The sequence below is a fragment of the Elephantulus edwardii genome, unplaced genomic scaffold (genome assembly GCF_000299155.1).
Source record: "Elephantulus edwardii isolate Elephantulus edwardi_28Jun2011 unplaced genomic scaffold, EleEdw1.0 scaffold00174, whole genome shotgun sequence".
NCBI lineage: Eukaryota > Metazoa > Chordata > Mammalia > Macroscelidea > Macroscelididae > Elephantulus > Elephantulus edwardii.
This window is the reverse complement of record NW_006399924.1, coordinates 5,497,406-5,515,362: the sequence shown is the minus strand read 5'-3', so window position 1 is coordinate 5,515,362 and position 17,957 is coordinate 5,497,406. Positions and strand designations below refer to the sequence as shown.

At 44.0% G+C, this 17,957-nt stretch overlaps 1 protein-coding gene across 1 annotated transcript in view; it reads left to right on the top strand.

Moving 5' to 3' along the window:
• CTTNBP2NL (CTTNBP2 N-terminal like) overlaps window positions 1–8,145 on the top strand; it is a 59,226-nt gene extending 51,081 nt beyond the window's left edge. Inside the window, exons 3-4 of the mRNA XM_006895717.1 lie at window positions 5,031–5,138; window positions 5,737–8,145. Coding sequence (XP_006895779.1) covers window positions 5,031–5,138; window positions 5,737–7,212 — 1,584 coding nt within the window. The 3' untranslated portion in view covers window positions 7,213–8,145. The remainder of the gene's footprint in view (window positions 1–5,030; window positions 5,139–5,736) is intronic.
• Window positions 8,146–17,957: the final 9,812 nt, after the last annotated feature.

Sequence of the window (17,957 nt, the reverse complement as noted above, 5' to 3'; positions counted from 1 at the left end):
TAAAGGGAACCTGAGAATTGTGAACAGACTCCCCCCAGGTCTAACCATCTTTTGGCAGACGCATTCAACAGAACAAAATATGTGGTGCATTTAGGATGTCAGTCCTCTTGTGCATGCTGCCACTGTTAAGGTCATCAGACTCACAGTGACTTTCAGCAGTCCATTGCATAGGTAATCATCTTCTTTGGCCTGTCGAATGCATAGGTAATCGTCTTCTTTGGCCTGTCCAAGGAAACCCAAACCTGCAGATGGCAGGCATGCATCCCATCCCCCACCTCCTACGCAGGCGGCCGTTGGGGGCGCACCCCCACCCCCACCCCGCTGCGTGGGTGCGTGGCCCCTCTTGTGCGGGCGCCCACTTCCCCCACAGCCACCATCCTGGCTCCAAGAATTCTCTCCAGACCAAGTCCACCTTGCAGCAGTGTGGTGGCTTCACTGTACCAGTCTTGAGGAGGGCCAGTGCCCAGCATCCATCCTGGGTGAGGGAATCCATTCGTTCTAGCTGTGGAAGCCTCATGGATCTGCAGTGGCTGTGCAGCGCAGTGCGGGCTCAGGCGGGGGGGCATTGGGAGTAACAAGACTCACCCATTTCTCCTTGGGAATCCTTGAGTTCCTGTTGTTGAGCCTCGATCTTCACTGAGGGCCAGCCATCAACTGTTTAAGTGTTCAATTATCAATAAGCCCAAGTCTGTGGAAGGCCATAATGGCCCTGCTTTTAAGTGGTTCGCTGCTCCCGCAGTTCACCACACTGTCTTTGCCTCTGCCACCATCTTGGATCTCCCAGTTCACTTTTTTATTTATTTCTTTTTTAATATTCTTTCGTTGTTGCACAGTTACCTCCCTTCTCCTCTCCCCCAGTCCTCTTCTCAATTATTCTGGGCTGTTGTCGTATGTATAATGCCTAATCATATATTCTTTTTAGACAGTTCTTTCATATGTTCTAATGCAATAGTCATTGTTTATCCACTCTTATCATATTCTCCTCCCAACCCCCCATGTCAGAGCTTCTTTGTAACAGTGGTGCTGTGCAGTATTTGTCCTTTAGTGACTGAGATACTTCACTCAGCATGATGTGCTCCAGGGTCCCTCGTGTAATCTTTTACGAGTCCATTGTTTTTTTAGTACTTAGTAGTAGTCCATTGTATAAATATACTATAGTTTTTCTTTCCATTTGTTAATGAGTACTTGTGTTGCTTCCATCTCTTTGCTATTGTAAATAATGTAGAAATTTAAAAAAAAAAAAGAAAATGAATTGAAGTACTGTGTTTGAATTGAGGGGGGAACCAAAGAAAAATAAAATAAGAAATCTACATTTTTTACCTATAGAAAATTGGATTTAAAGATACATAATATATTCATCTGGAAGCAGGAGCAGCATCCACTTCTGTAATGGCTTGCCTCCGGAAACTCTATGTATGAACAGTGCTCAGGCCGTTCGTTCATAGGGTCACTATGAGTCGTCTCCGACTCGACGGCATCAAACAACAACAATAACAATATATTCATACTATAGAATAGTATACAGCCAACTATGGGATAAGTTTTTTTAAAAAACCACCTTTCTATAGAATAATTTAGACAAAGAAGTTGTCACTTTTTGGCTAAAACAAATAAAAGAAGGAAATAAATAATTAAAAACCTATGAGATACAGCGCTGAAAGCAAAGAAGGAAGCCCCTGCCCCTCCCAAAACTGAAGCCAAAGCAAAGGCATTAAAAGCCAAAAGACAGTCTTTTAAAGCTTTTAAAATCCTAGTTTTTCAGAGTAAAGCTTTATCATGTATGGGTTTCAGGTATCTTGTGAGTCTCTAGAAAAAATATATAGACCATGTTCCTATAGTTGTAGTCAAATTGTCAAATTTCATGTAAGTGTCACCACCTGGGATTCATCCATTGGCAGCTGGCTTACTGCACTCAGCATTTGTCATTAAGACTCTTCGATCTCTGCTGTAGCATATATCAGATATTCATTCTTTTTATGGCTGAGTAATATTCCATTGTATGTACATTTTGGTTTTCTATTAGTAGACACTTTGGTTGTTCCCACATTTTGGCTGTCATGAAAAGTGTTGCATTGAACATTGGTTTAAAGGTTTCCATTTGCATTCCTGCTTTAATTTTGGGGCATTATACTGGGATTGCTAGGCAATATGTTAGGTCTATATTCAGCTTTTTTAAGAACTGGCAAACTTTTTCTCAGTTTGCATTAGTAAAGGAGGAGAATTCCAATTTCCGCACAAGCTCACCAGCATGTTTTCAGAGTTTTTTGGGTCATTGCCAGTCTTGTGGGGTGAACTGGTGTCTCGTTGTAATTTTGATTTTTTCATCTCTCTGATGGCTATTGATATTGAGCATCCTTTCACATGCTTGTTATACATTTAAAGAACTCCTTTAGTGAACTGTCTATTCAAGTTTTTTACCATTTTTCACTTGAGTTAGTCGTCTTTTCGTTTTTGTAGTGGAAATATATATTTATGTCCTAGCGAGCTCTGATGACCTAATGGCAAGAAGCTGCACTGCAGTCTTGAAGGCACTCAGTTCTAATCCACCAGATGCTCTGCTGGAAAAGGAGGGGCAATCTCCTCCTGTGCCAGTCTGGCCCAATTCTACGGTACACAAGAAAAAAAAAGGGGGAGAGGGGCTCTGGTGTCTTTGTGGTAAGAAGCTGTACTGTGAGCCCCAAAGCACTCAATTTGAATTCACCAGCCTCTCCATTTGTAAAAGATGGACAGTCTCCTCCCATGCGGTTTACAGCCTCTGAAAACCTGAGGGAAGATCACCTATGAGTTAGTTCCACCTCGATGGTTCACAGCGACATGCTTCTGTCACATACTCTGGGTATGAGGCCCTTAGAGGATATATGATTCCCATTTTCTCCTGGTCTTTGGATTATCTTTTCTCTCTTTTTTTGAAAAGCCTTTTGAAGAATAAAAGTATTTCCCTTTTTTGAGTTCTATTTGATCCTTTTATGAGAAATGAACATTTTGTTCTACTACTTCTCCACCCCTTGTCATTTTCCAAAAACAAATACAATTATCCTTCTTCCCCATAGCCTATCATATCTGGTATTACCAAATACTGAGCTTGTCTCATTTAATTAGAAAGTCTTTAATCTTTAATAAAAACCTGTATTTCTGTTAAAATGAAAGAGTAAGATTTTTTTTTCTTTTTAAAGAACCCAATTTTTTTCCCCTTTGGATTCAAGACAAAAAGTGACAACAGCCAGCAGACCCACCAGACTCACTAGCCACTGCACCACTCCACAGCGCTAACGCCTGCCTTTGGTTTTCTAAGGGGAGTTTCCTGTCCCAGAAAATTTTCTTTGTCATGTACTCAAGTATATCAGAAATGGTAAGGATGGTGCAGGGTAGCGCTGGGGCGTTATGAGTCACAGTTGACTGCTCGGCAATCCTAAGAATTGCTGATGAGGAGGGGTGATGAGAAATGGCCACTGAGGAGATAGTGCCTGGCCTGAGCTCTGTGCAGGACACCTTCTCAGCACTCACAGGAGCTGCAGCCTTCCATCAGCATTGGATGTCCGTACTGCAGACAGAATTCTGTGGGAAGTGCCTTTTTAAATCGATATTCTTCTTGAAATTGAGCCTAATTCTTTGGCATTGGGAAAAGTACACTCAGAATGTTGTTGTTGTTATTATTGTTGTTGCTGTTATGTGCCATTGAGTCATAGACGACTCATAACAATCTATGAACGAAAGACCTGAGCACTGTTCATAGAGTTTCTGGAGGCAAGCCATTTCGGAAGTGTATGCCGCTCCTGCTTCAAAGCTGGTTTTAGGAGGTTAATGAAAAGGACTAGTGAAGAAAACCTCTGTTTAGTATCCCAGTAATCAAGCAGGAGGAAGTCAAGAGAGAACCTCTTATCTAACTGTGTAGCATGTATATTATATTGACTAAGTGATGTAGTTAGGCTGCCACTCATTGTAGTATTTTCTTTCAGGCTCCCTCAAGTGGCACCCCTGGTGACTTGAGCACTGAGGAGAGAACCTCCACTTCACTGTCTTGCTCGTCACCCACACTTGCATCTTAGCCACACCAAACTATTTGTAGTTTCTTTGACTTTCTATTCAGTCTCTGAAACCTTTCTAGTCCTCACAACTAATTAGCTACTCTTTCTTACTTTGCATACTATAAATAAAGCACATCTATATACGGGTTTTTGTTGGGTTGAGGTTTTTTTTTTCATGTCTTATCCCCTTATAGACATATGTGCCTTGATAGCCCTAGCTATGGTTATTATTTGTTAAGTATGTGTATGCATGTGGTTTTTGTTGCAGTTCTCATTAGTAGGTGTCATCAGGTTAACTGTGGCCCAGAATAACCCTATGAACAACATACCTGAACCTCGCCCTCTCCTGCACCATCCTCAGCATCTCTGGCTGTGCTGCCTCCAAGACAGACTTGTTTGTTCTTTTAGCAGTCCAGAATAGACTAGCTCACACATATACACATGTGTGTGTATAATATATCATTTATATTCTGATACATATGTATGTATAATGTCACCCGGTACCATTGTTCAGGTTGCAGTCTCCCCTGGAGACTTGGGTTCAAATCCACTCCTGATCCAACAACTTCTGCCACAGTGGGTTAAGCATGGAGCTCTAGACCATAAAATTGGCAGTTAATAGCAGCCATTTTGCATGAGAAGCATGAGGCAGTATTCTCCTGGAGAATTACAGAAGCCTCACAGAGCGGTTTCACTCTGTCCATTAGGGTTCTTTCTAGTTGGGTAGTCCATAGCAAACTGTGCTGCTAACCCAAAGGCTGAGCGTCGCCAGAGGTTTGAATCCAGTGGCGGCTCTGCAGGAGAAAGCTGGGCGGTCTCCTGTTGCGGTTTACAGCCTCGGTGGCTGTGAGTCCGCGTATAGGGTTAGATGAGTCAGAGTTGACTGCACAAGCAGTGAGGATCTTTTCTGATAGTTTTATTTGACTGCCTTGCACTCTGAGTTTGATTACAAGAAAACAAAATTATTTTATATTTGGGAATGACTTCTTAAAAAATTCTTTAAAGGTAATTCTTGACCTTGAAGAAGAAAGGCAGAGGCATGCACAGGACACAGCTGAAGGAGACGACGTCACCTACATGCTGGAGAAGGAGAGAGAGCGACTGACTCAGCAGGTATGGAAGGGACAGTGGTCTCAAGCCAGTTCCTCAGAGATTATTCCGTAAGATGGACACTGCATCACTCAAGTCATTGGGGTCAGATAAGCTTGGGAACTACTGAATTGAATAAGGTTAAGCAGGATTTTACCTGGATTTATCAGAACCTTTAGTACACAGAACACCATATGTCTTCAAAATCAAGTGTGGTGTTTGACAAATCCATGTTTTCATAAAATCTTTTTTTAATAGATAACTTATTGTAGGACTAATGTTTCATAGAATACACTTTGAAGAATACTTACTCAGAGCTAAAACTTTCCAACTTTTTTTTTATTGAGTGCTCTAAATTCTCCACCTACCTAAAGAATAATGTTGTATTATATTTCTACTCAAAACCCTTCAAGCAATAGAACTATAAGGACCTGGTTCACATTGTGTACTCTCTTGTGTTAAGTCTTCTAATGGTTCAGAAATGGTTTCCCTAAGCCCCATGGAGGTAAAGTCTGTGTACCAGAGACCAGCATAGACACTGTATTGATAAGATTTGTTCCAGTACATTTCTTTGTTTGCTTTCTCTAATCAAGATATTTGCAATGGTATTTTGTTTTTCTAGTTGGAATTTGAAAAGTCCCAAGTGAAAAAATTTGAAAAAGAGCAGAAGAAGCTCTCCAGCCAGCTGGAAGAGGAACGCTCCCGCCACAAGCAGCTCTCCTCCATGCTGGTGCTCGAATGCAAGAAAGCCACCAGCAAGGCCACCGAGGAGGGCCAGAAGGCAGGAGAGCTGAGCCTGAAGCTGGAGAAGGAGAAGAGCCGGGTGAGTAAGCTGGAGGAAGAGCTGGCAGCTGAGAGGAAGCGAGGCCTGCAGACAGAGGCCCAAGTGGAGAAGCAGTTGTCAGAGTTTGACATCGAAAGGGAACAACTGAGAGCGAAGTTGAACCGAGAAGAGAACCGGACCAAAACTCTGAAAGAAGAGATGGAAAGTTTGAAGAAGGTAGTGAAAGACCTAGAGGCTTCCCGCCAGCACAGTAGTCCTAATGAGCAGTCAAAGAAGCCATTGACCGTGTCCAAAGGCACAGCAACTGAACCTCCCATGCTAGTGTCCGTATTTTGCCAGACAGAGAGTTTTCAGGCAGACAGAGCCCACGGGAGCAACACAGGCCAGGTGGCAAGCACAGCACTCCCTACCACTCCTACTTACTCTTATGCAAAAACCAATGGCCATTGTGAGCCAGAGATACAAACGACAAGAGAGGTGACAGCAGGCAGCAGTGTAGAAAACCAGGTGCCACCACGAGAGAAATCTGTGGGAGTGACCCAAGAAAAAGCAGTGGAGAATGGTGCATGTCCCGTGGGAATCGAGTCTCCAGTCTCAGTGTCCAGTCACCTCCCTTCTAGTGGGAGCTCACTGTCTCCCAGCAGCACTGCCTCCTCCTCACTCACATCCTCCCCCTGCTCTTCACCAGTACTGACTAAGCGCTTGTTAGGGTCGTCAGCTAGCAGCCCTGGCTACCAGTCCTCCTACCAGGTAGGGATCAACCAGCGTTTCCATGCAGCTCGACACAAGTTTCAGTCACAAGCGGATCAGGACCAACAAGCAAGTGGTCTGCAAAGCCCTCCATCCAGGGATCTGTCCCCTACCCTCATGGACAACTCTGCTGCCAAACAGCTGGCCCGAAACACAGTCACTCAGGTGCTTTCCAGATTCACCAGCCAGCAAGGGCCGATCAAGCCCGTGTCTCCCAATAGCTCTCCTTTTGGCACAGACTATCGAAATCTAGCCAATACTGCCAACCCCAGAGGCGACCCCAGCCATTCGCCTACTCCAGGGAAAGTGTCCAGTCCTCTGAGCCCCCTCTCCCCTGGGATCAAGTCTCCCACCATCCCCAGAGCCGAGAGAGGGACTCCTCCACCCATCCCACCCAAAAAGCCTGGCCTCACCCCATCTCCTTCCCCTACCACTCCGCTTACCAAGACCCATTCCCAGGCTTCCTCTTTGGCTGCCACAGAAGACCTTGCCAGCAGCTGTTCTTCCAGCGCCGTCGTGGCCAATGGCAAGGACGTTGAGATACTTTTGCCTACCAGCAGCTAGTCCCTAGAAGGGAATCTCCACATGTGACATTCCATCTGATTTCGGTGAAGAGCTCAAACTGTTAAGTCAGATCATGTTATTTATTTTGATAGTAGCTGAAACTGTCTGTACAGTCCATTTAGTGTATTTCACCTTTTTGTACTTTTTTTAAATGGAAACTGATTAGTTTGATTTTTACAACTCAGATCTTTATACTGCAGCTAGAAGGGCACCTCAGAGATGTGGCGCGCTCGGCAGTCACCACCGTGTTGTGATAGAGAAAGCTGATTGAGTGGTGATTTGCTGCCTATTTTGGGACTAGAATCACTCAACAACTTCCATTGTTAATTATGCAGAAGTAGTACAGACAGATTTTTATTCCAGATGAACATGTTTTAAAAGTGCCTGAAATAAGACTGCCACATGAATGTGATTCTGCAGCGAATACACGAAGTAAACCCTTTAACTGCCACAAAGGAGATCCTCGGTGAATTCCGAATGTTAAAACCAACACTGCTTTTAAGTCTCTTTTACTGTTTTTTAATACAGGCTTTGTGTTCTATAACAAGGCTACACAGGTAGAGTGGGGATCCTTCTAAAGGTGGGGGTGAACTCACCATGCAGCTGAGCTCCACAGCGCCCTTGAGAGCCCCCTGAGCATATCAAGTAGTTGAGGTGCTGACTTTGTTGTGCTTTGAAAAATTAACTCCCAGTTTTCTGCATAAATTCTTGAACAGAATGAAGTTACATCTCCATTTTTAAAAATATCTTCAGATGTCTACTGTTGAGTAAAGAACTTTGGATTCTGATTGCTATTACTTGAATAGAAAATGCTTACTCATTCTGTGTAAAGAGTTTACAACAGAGTGGGTTCTTTATTCTGTAATCAAAAAGCAATAACTTAAAATTCACTCACTTTGTAATATTGTAAGTCAGAATTATACAGGCTTTACCAAATTGCTACATTTATTCTTCATACTGCCAACACTTACTGTCTGTATCTGTGGAACCAAATTAATTTTTGCCTACATGGAAGTATACATAGATCGGTATAGATACACACCCCTTACATGTGTAACATACACACTCTTAAACAGATAAGTATTAGTGTGATGATATCTTTGGAGTTTTCTGTATAGCCTAAAGGACAAGTAGAAATGCACGCTAAGATTACCTATCAAAGTAGCCAGATGTGGCTGGGACCTAGTCTAGGAAGGACTCTTGTGCACAGGTTGGTTGTGAAATCCCAAATGAAAACAAGTTCTTCAGCATCATAAAAAGACAAAGCTAACCTAACCCCTAAAGTCATAGACTCATCTGGATAAGTCATAGAAATGTGTGGAAAAGATCATTCAAATGGTGTAAGACCATTAAGAGTAATGGGACCTGGTAGCAAACTACCCTGCTCAAGCCCCATTCAAGAGGCATAGCCACTGTTCAGACAAAAACTTGACCAGAACGCATAGCCTTGCTATACAGAATTAGACCATGGTTGCCAGCTCTTCATATTTTCATGATTTCCAACAATCCATAGACTATAATAACTGCCCCCCTACCAAACAAGACTGTCCACAACAAGCTCAGATCTGGGAGTTATGTTTTTTTATTGGCTTTGTTAGCTTCACATATGTTCCCCTAGCCACCTTCTGTCCAGATTTGGTATAAATTAAAATCTGTTCCCTCAGGGAGCTCTGATGGCCTAGTGGCAAGAAGCTGTGCTGCAAGCCCAAAGGCATGCACTTCGAGGCCACCAGCCTCTCTGCAGGAGAAGGATGGGCAAGCTCCTCCCGTGTGATTAACTGCCTCTGAAAACCCACTGGAGGGTCAGCTCTGGGTCACTTCTGACTCAACGGTACACAACAACTATAACAACATTCCCTCATAATCCAGTAAATAGATGGGGTAGCAATTGCTGTCTAATTCACAGTGGAGTATATTGGTGTGTAAATTCAGTCTGAGACAAAACATCAAAAATAAATTCTGCAAATGCTCAAGGACGTCTATCAGAATGATGAAGGGGATATCGTAATCTGTCAAAAACAGTTATGAATTAAACTTTATTTCTAGGCATAGCCAAAATGAACAGTGTTTGTGATAAAACAGCTGAACTGGAAAGGTCCCAGTGTGTAATTACCTCTCTTGCTTTAACTGGTAATCTTAAAAAGTTGCATTATGCTCTTCCTTTGTTTTGGCATAGATATATAAATAAATATAAAAATATATATACTAGAAAGAGATACTATAAGGAAGTTTATTTCTTAGAAAGTGCACTGAATAATGTATTTCTTTTACAGTGTAATATGGGGGTGGGGAAATACAAAAGAAATGTGTATTTTTGCTAGTTGACTATCTTCTGAGATAAATAAGCACAATACTGCAATGGATCTAACTAATCTAGTTAGATATAGATTAGTATTTAAGTTTGCTGTAGATTGTGTGTGCTAAGTAAAAGTTTCTTCATTCACATTTTGATATTAACCCCATGATTCGAAAACTGTTACTGATCAACAGATGATAATGATGTGCAACACGTAACTTGAGCGGTAACTCATTAGCATTATTTTATGTTTGCTTGTGTTTTATTGACCATAAACAACAAATTATAGATAATACTTAGAAGAATGGAAACCTCAAAACCCTTTCTTGTGCTCCTCAGACACCCATACATATACCACAAAGCAGCTGTTCAAAGAGAACCAGGGAACAGTGCCGTGGTTAAAGTCCAGAAAGGTGTGCATCGCTCTGTATGCTGAGCAAATGATTTGGAAAAATGCATCATGCAAAAATAAGGATAACCATCAAGGACAGGTACTGACATAGTAACTGTAACAATGGGCCCAAACGTGGCCATCATGAGGGTGTTGCGGTAAAGCACGGTTCTGATTTGTTATGTCACTGTTGTTGCCTCTACCTGGTTGAAGTTCTTCCAAAATAGACCTATTTGTTCATTTGACAGACTATAGTACATACAGTACTCTTAGCACCACAATTCAAAGGCATCAATTCTTCCTTAGTTTTCCTTATCCATTGTCCAACTTTTAGATGCATATGAAGCAATTGAAATACGTATTGACTGTGAATCCAAATAAAATGAAATTGTTGACAATTTGATCTTTTTTTTCCCATTTATCATGACATTGCCTAGTGGTCCAGCAGGGAGGATTTTTGTTTCATTGATGGTGAGATGTGATCCATATTGAAGACTGTAGTCTTTGATCTTCTGCAGCAAATGTCTGAAGCAAGGTTGTGTCATCTGCATAATGTAGGTTGTTGGTGAACCTCCTCCAATCCTGATGCCACAGTCTTCTTCCCTGAGTCCAATTTCTCAAGCTCTTTGCTCAGCGTGCAGATATGGGGTGAAGACACAGGCCCTGACACACAACCTTACAGGCTCACCGGGGTGTGGTTTTGGAATGCTTTCTTTCATGGCACTTGAACATTCCCAGCTGATGGAAGGTCCGCTCACACACAGAGCAGGTGTAAGGTTTTGTTCCAGTGTGGATTCGCTGGTGCACATTGAGGTTCTTCCTGTGGCTGAAGCTTTTACCACACTCTGCACTCAAAACAGTCTCTCGTTTGTGTGGGTCCTTTTGTGGCCATGGAGGGTAGGCTCATTTTTGTGGTGGATCTCACACCTGAAAGGCTTCTCTCCCGCATGGATTCAAACATCTGAGGGCTGCAAAGGCCTCTCCCCTGGGTGGCTCCTCTGGTGGATTTGGAACTGTGTTTTAGAACTAAATTTTTTTTCTGACAAAATTTACAGTGAAACACTGTTTCTCGTGGATTCTGAGCTGGCACAGACTTGTCTGGTCCCACAGTCCTCCGAAGGTTAGGGTCTATTGGCTCAAGGATCTTTGGAGAATCCGTTTCATACGGTCCCACCAGTGCTAGGAATTGTCTTTTGTTCAAATGTGCAGCTTCTTCCTGAGACCTTCTCTGAGAACTGCCCGACTCAACCAGTTTTCCTCTTTGGGAACATTTCTGATTCTTCTGGGGGCTTTTCCTCTTACGTGGAGTAGAAACTTCTGTCTCCAAAACAAGTGGTACTTCAGCTTCCATGTATTTAAAGGAAGGGCCTGTTTCAGGACTCTTTCCATCATTGACCCTGGCAGAATCTCCAGGATTATTCTGAAGCGGAGGCTCCTGTGCATCACACGCTGTCACCCCTCTTCCGCCTTCCATTAAGTTGTCCTCCAGTTCAGACCTCTGATTCTCCAGCTCAGTGTTTACTGAAATCATCTCTTCCTTTTCTGCCATCAAGTTGTCTTCCTCAGATCTCTGATTCTCCGGCTCACTATTTGTTTGGGTTTCCACCAAGCTGTCTTCCAGGTCTCTCTCAGATCGCCTATTCTCTCACTATTTTCAAAAATTATCTCTTCTTGGACTTTGATCAAGTTGTCCTCCAAGTCTTCCTCAGATCCCAGAATCTCCAGCTCACTGCTTACAGAAATGGCCTCTGGAAGGTATTTCTGCCCCTTTAGTCCCTTCTCTGGCTGTATTTCACTCATACAGGCCTGGGGATCCCTGGACAAGATCCTCAGATCATCCATGTCCTCGGCCTCAGGTTCCTCTTGCATCAGAGCATCTGGGTTTCTACAAAGAAATTCTTTATCACCCATTTGGATTATGGCCCACGCCATATTGTGCTTGGGATTGCCCGGCATCTCCTTCAGCTCTTTGTAGCTCTGTACACCACTCTCCATAGTCAAGGTCAGGATGCCCTGTGGTGCAGAAACCAGGAAGTTGGCTCTCACAACCTTGTCTATGATCTGCTGCTTGATACTAAGGTCCAGGCCCAGCCACACACTGTTTCGGATCAAACCTGCTCCTTTTTCGCTCTAGGGCCACTCTCTTGTAGTCTGTGGAAGCACCAATCCAAGGCTATCAGTAGGTCTTCTATGGTGGCACAAGGACCTCAGGTCAATAACCTCACTTCATGGGGTATTCCCCATTATGACTGAGTTCTCCAAGAAGCCAGTAAGTAGCTTTAACATATCTGCAGGTGTTGTTTTGGGGTGTTTTTTTGCTAGTAAGGTTGCAGCTGGGTGCAGACATTGTGACAGCCTGTGCAGTGTCTCCTGCTCAAGACCTGGACCCACATCCTGACTGGCCTGTCCTGCATCCCCCTCCACTCACGGACCCACACCCCAGCTGGCCTGGCGGGTGTGCCCGTCTGTGACCATCCAGCAGCTGGAGACGGTTACCTCAGGAGACCGCTGGGGCCTGAGTTGTGCATGCAAATGCCTAACTCACTAACATTTGTAAAGCCAAATGTACCAAGCAGAAGCCATCATTCATTTTTATAACAAGACTACATTAAAATAAGTTAAATCATACTGTCTGGAGAAAAAGAAGTCTTATTTATACAAAGTGAATGTTTGCAGAGCAAGGCACATATTTCGGGAAGGAGCAGATGGTATCAATGCAGCATCTAGTCATGACTTTGAAAAATGAAACGAAGTCAAAGGCACATCTAGGTCAGAACCTAAAGGAGGCCGGGACATTGCTTTTCATTTTAGGGCTGAAAGAGCCTGCCTTAATAATTCTTCATTTTAATCTTTCCATTTTGGCATTCTAGAACTTTAGAAAATCTAAGAAAAGCTATAAGCTCTTTCCCTAGAAAAATGAATATACTTTTACGCAAGATTTGGTTGAGAATTTCCTTGGAACCAAGTCCCTGACTCCACCTCTGACTCATGTGCTCCAGCTTCAGAGCCTCTGATGATGTCCAGCACTCGGATTTTATAAACGAGTGATCAGTCCGTGGGCTCCTGGGCCAGTGCTGGTGCTGCTGCGCTGTTAGCAGATGCAAGCTGTAGCCAGACGAAAACACTTGAAAGTCCTTTGATGTACAAAAGATGTTCAAACAGTGGGGATGTTTGCATATCTTAAGTTTCCAGTGTCTAAGCCATTTAATGATCATTTCCACAAGCACTGGCTGCATCCTTTTTCCCAGAGCAGACAATTCCCAGCGCCTTACTTAACCACCGGGTGCCTTGTCAGTGTGTATCCATAGAAGAGAGCTGATGCTTAATCCGTGAAAGAGAACTTCAAGAACATTTTAAAATGCTTCACTTCAAAATAGGCTGTATATTCATAACTATGGTGGATGATGGGCTTTTTCCACAAGAGTAATTTTTCACTTCTTTTTAACTGCTGTAGAGCTAGCTAACTGAGTAAAGTTGAAAGCATGGTCACCTACCTGATCTCCTGTCAACAGCCAGTTCCCTGGTGAGCACAGGAGATGAGTTATGGTCCTTGAATTTTGTGCTTAAGTATAACCTGAAAAAATGCCTAAAAGAAAGGGTTCTGGATTCCTGACCCTTCTCCCAAAGGCTTTGGTTCTAGAGTTGGAGCCTAGGGGTATCTCATGCAGGTGATCTGGGGATCCCACCCCATCTCGAGAAGTAGTGATAGCATTTTAGACCTACTGGTGCCCCTGCTTACCTAAAGAAATGCAGAAAGCCTAATCCTCACCTGTTTTTCCACAGTAACTTGTTATTTGCCACTGGCCAAAGACTGTCAGAATGTCAGTATTAAGAATGCCTGCTGTGGTACCAAACGTCATGTTAATGATTTCACTGATTTCACATCCATGCTGCCTGACATCCTCACACATGTGGTGAGGTATTGTCTTCAGGGTACCAATGACATAGTGAGGATCAGAGGTTTGTACAAGGGCCCTTGGGATATAACAGTCAGGACTGAAGCCCTTTCACTACTAGGATTTCCAGATAAGATTCCCTGGGATGCTTATTGAACCCAAACTCCCAGCCTCCTCTCCTAGACCACCAGAGTCCGTGGAGACCTGGTGAGGCGGGGCTCTGTGTAAGCCACAGCTTATCCTTAAGGAGAAGCAAGTTAAAGCTGCAGAGGCCACTGCGCCTCCCTCCCGTCCTATCCACCCCACCCCCAGCGTGCATGATGATACCCATCCAAGGCCACAAAAACCATTTCTTAAATCCTGCCAGATATCACATTTCTTACATGTCTCTGATGAGCCAGAAACCTGGGTAACTATTAGGGGAAACAAGTTTAAACCTGTGCTTGCCCTTTGGGAACTTGTTCTGGTTGAAAGGCAAAACATTGACAGAAAAAGCTAACCAATGGCTCTTAGGTCACACATCTACATTGAATAATGCAAAAGTGCTGTTAAAAAAAAAAAAAACGACAAAAACCTGAGGGACTGTTACAGGTGGTACTGGCAAAGCACTGTGATGGCCAAAGCTGATGGCCCTGGAGGCTGAAAAAGTTGCTCAAAAAGGAGCAAATGTCTTCACTATCTCCCTATGTGTGTTTGCACCGGGTTCCCTTCCAGCCTGTCTTGATCAGATGAGGATGGGATTAGATAGCTGAGTCCTGATTCAGGGAGTTTGAGACACCAATTCATGAGCTTGGAGCTGCTGTAAGGAGCTCCCAGGCCAAAGTAAGATTTGCCTTATCCCTGGAGGATCCAATCCGTAATCTGTCCAAAGTCCTGTTTGTAACTCAATGTAGTGGACACTGAGATATGCCCCCAAGTCCACTCAGGAATAAAGGATTTACTGGCTTTCCCCAGCTGCTGGGAATGCTTAAAGCAAACAGTCCTCAGTTATCAGTCCCTTACAGGAATTAGCTTCACTGAGAGGATCAGCTTAACTAACATCACCGCTCCTTCCGTGGACTGCTCACATCCAGAGACAGATTAGTGTGGGACGTCATGATCTGGCCCCTTTGTCTTCCATCAGGACGGTCCTCAGGGCCAGCGCCGCTTCAGATGCCCATCAGCTTGGCCATGACCTCTATTGAGACTGTAGTGCCATTCAGCTTTCCACTCTGCCAGTCCTGCACCCCTGCTATCCCAGCCATATTGGTCCAAGGGCCACTCTGCCCTGGTGAGCCTCCTGAGCCCTAGTCTCCCTCTCATCATCCACTCTGTTCTTTCTGCTCTGGCTGAAGGTCCTCTAAAAAAGATGGACACATTTTTTGAATGTTTATTTGGTGTCAAGTTCCCCTCAGACATTTGATTTTCAGGTTAATGATCTATCCACCAGCCTCACTGTCATCTTAAGCCGTAACAGAATTTTGGAGGAACGTGGAATATTAGCTTATCATCAGTCATTTATCTAAGCATGAGCCCTCTGTTGACTAGCTTGCTTTTTGAACCTTGATCTAGAAACAGGACACGAAATGGAGGGTTTACTGGGAAAGGAGGGGTGATTTGTTTACATAATAGAGTTATCAGATGTCAGCACTAAAGGAGGCTTTGAGATCCTGCTTCTAGTTCTCCCAAGGCAGCTGAGGAGCATGATACCCAGAAAGAACAAATAGCTTGCCCAGGTGCACACGTCAAAGCCCCAGCAGAGCACAGGCCCTGAAGCCAGCTGGCTCTCCATCCTCTCCCAGCCCTTGCTGCTCCGCCGCCCTCCTTACCAGCTTTGCCACAACGTCTGGGCCTTTGTATCTTGTTCACCTGAGCTGCCCCATATTCCAGGCCTTGCCCTCTGCCTGCGGGCCTGGGGCTGCCTGCCATGTTGTTGCCACAAAAATCCTTTCCTCGTGTCTCTAAACCGGTTTGACAGCTAGGGAGAGGCTGGGAGCGGGGAGGCAGAGGGAGCTTCAGTGCCCAGCCTGTGTCTCCATCTCTCCAGCAAGCTCCTGGAGGCGCTTCCTTCTAAGGCGTGCTTGCTCCTAGATGTGGACAAGAGTGACCCCTGCAGTGGAGTCGGAGGCCACTGAGTGCTTGGGAAGAGACCACTCCTCAGCCTCCCAATGCTCCCGGAAACTTCTGCTTTCTCAAAAGATGTCCTCCTCAGTGGTTGTCCCTCTCCCTTCCCCCTCTCTTCCCGCCCACCCAGCCCCAAATCCAAGCCTTCCAAGACTGGTTGTGCCTCAGAGCAAACAGGGTGTCCTCAGGAAGACCCTGATCCAAAGGGACCCAGCGTGGCGGGGCGGTTTGAGGGTGGTGACCAGAACGCACACAGGCCCCTTCATTCCCAGTGTTTTCCCTCCCTGAGTCCTGGTGAGTCAGCTCAGCAGGGCCAAACACAAGGCTTCTATTCAGGGCTCCTTTGCCTTCTGCTCTCACCCAGATCCTGGCACCTCACTCCCTCTCTCTGGGCCTCATTCTCACGATGGGAAAGCTCTGCCCCCTGCCCTGTGCCTCCTCTCCCACAGCACACATGCCCACAGTCCTCACCCTTACTTGTGTGAGTTAACAGTCCAAGCGAGACACCAACAGAGAGGACCCAGAGCAAATAGGCATGTTAAACTCTTCAGTCCTCATTCACATTGGCGGTGGATAGCTGCTGCGGCCAGCTCTGTGCCAGCCCTGAGGTCTGTTGTGAAGGACACATACACTACACTTGCCCTTCATTTACCTACCATATATTCATCAAGCATTGGCGGTGTAGTTAACATGCTCATTGCCAGTCAAAAGGAAGAGGGCTTGCATTTATCCAGAGGCACCTTGGAGGAAAGGCCTGGCAATCTACTTCTGAAAAAGTCATTCAAAGCCCAAGACAGCTTGTTTACTCTGACACACTTGCGGTTGTCATGAGTGAGACACCTACGGCCTAGACTATGTCCAAAACCTTAACTTACTACAATGCTAAAAATTTTAATCCCTACCATTATACTCCTACCATTAACATGACTATCAAAATCCCCACTAATCTGAACTAATACAACTCTTCACAGCTTTTTAATCAGCTTGACTTCATTATCACTCCTCACTCTTCATTCAGAATCATTCAATATTCACTCAACTATATTTTTTTCAGATGCCCTATCGGCACCACTTTTAATCCTCACCACCTGACTTCTTCCACTCATAGCGAGCCAAAATCATCTCATAACTGAATCTATCACCTGTAAGAAAACATACATTTCCATACTTATCCTACTTCAGCTATTTCTTATTTTAACTTTCACCTCCTCAGAAATAATCATATTTTATATTATATTTGAAGCAACACTTATTCCCACCTTAATCATTATTACACGGTGAGGTAACCAAACTGAACGTCTAAACGCCGGAACCTATTTTCTATTCTACACACTCATTGGATCCCTCCCTCTATTAATTGTTCTCATTTCACTACAAAATTCCCTAGGTTCACTTAATATAATAATCCTACAGTACTGAACTAAATCATTAACCCCTTCCTGATCATCAAACCTCCTATGACTGGCATGCATAATAGCCTTCATGGTTAAAATACCCCTATATGGACTTCACCTGTGACTCCCTAAAGCACATGTAGAAGCTCCAATCGCAGGCTCCATAGTATTAGCAGCTATTCTATTGAAACTAGGCGGATATGGAATAATACGTATCACTATTATCCTTGAACCAATCACCAAATCCATAGCCTACCCATTCATTCTACTATCTCTATGAGGAATAATTATGACAAGTTCCATTTGCCTCCGCCAAACAGACCTAAAATCTTTAATCGCTTATTCATCAGTCAGCCACATAGCTTTAGTTATCCTAGCAATTATAATTCAAACCCCATGAAGCTTTATAGGAGCCACCACTCTAATAATTGCCCACGGACTAACATCTTCAGTACTCTTTTCTCTAGCAAATTCTAACTTATGAACGTATTCATACCCAAACTATAATTTTAGCCCGAGGCCTTCAAACCATCTTCCCACTAATGGCATCTTGATGAATTATTGCTAACTTAGCTAATCTAGCATTACCTCCCTCTATTAATCTTATTGGAGAACTAATGATTATTTCATCATTATTTTCTTGATCTAACCTTACTATTATTCTG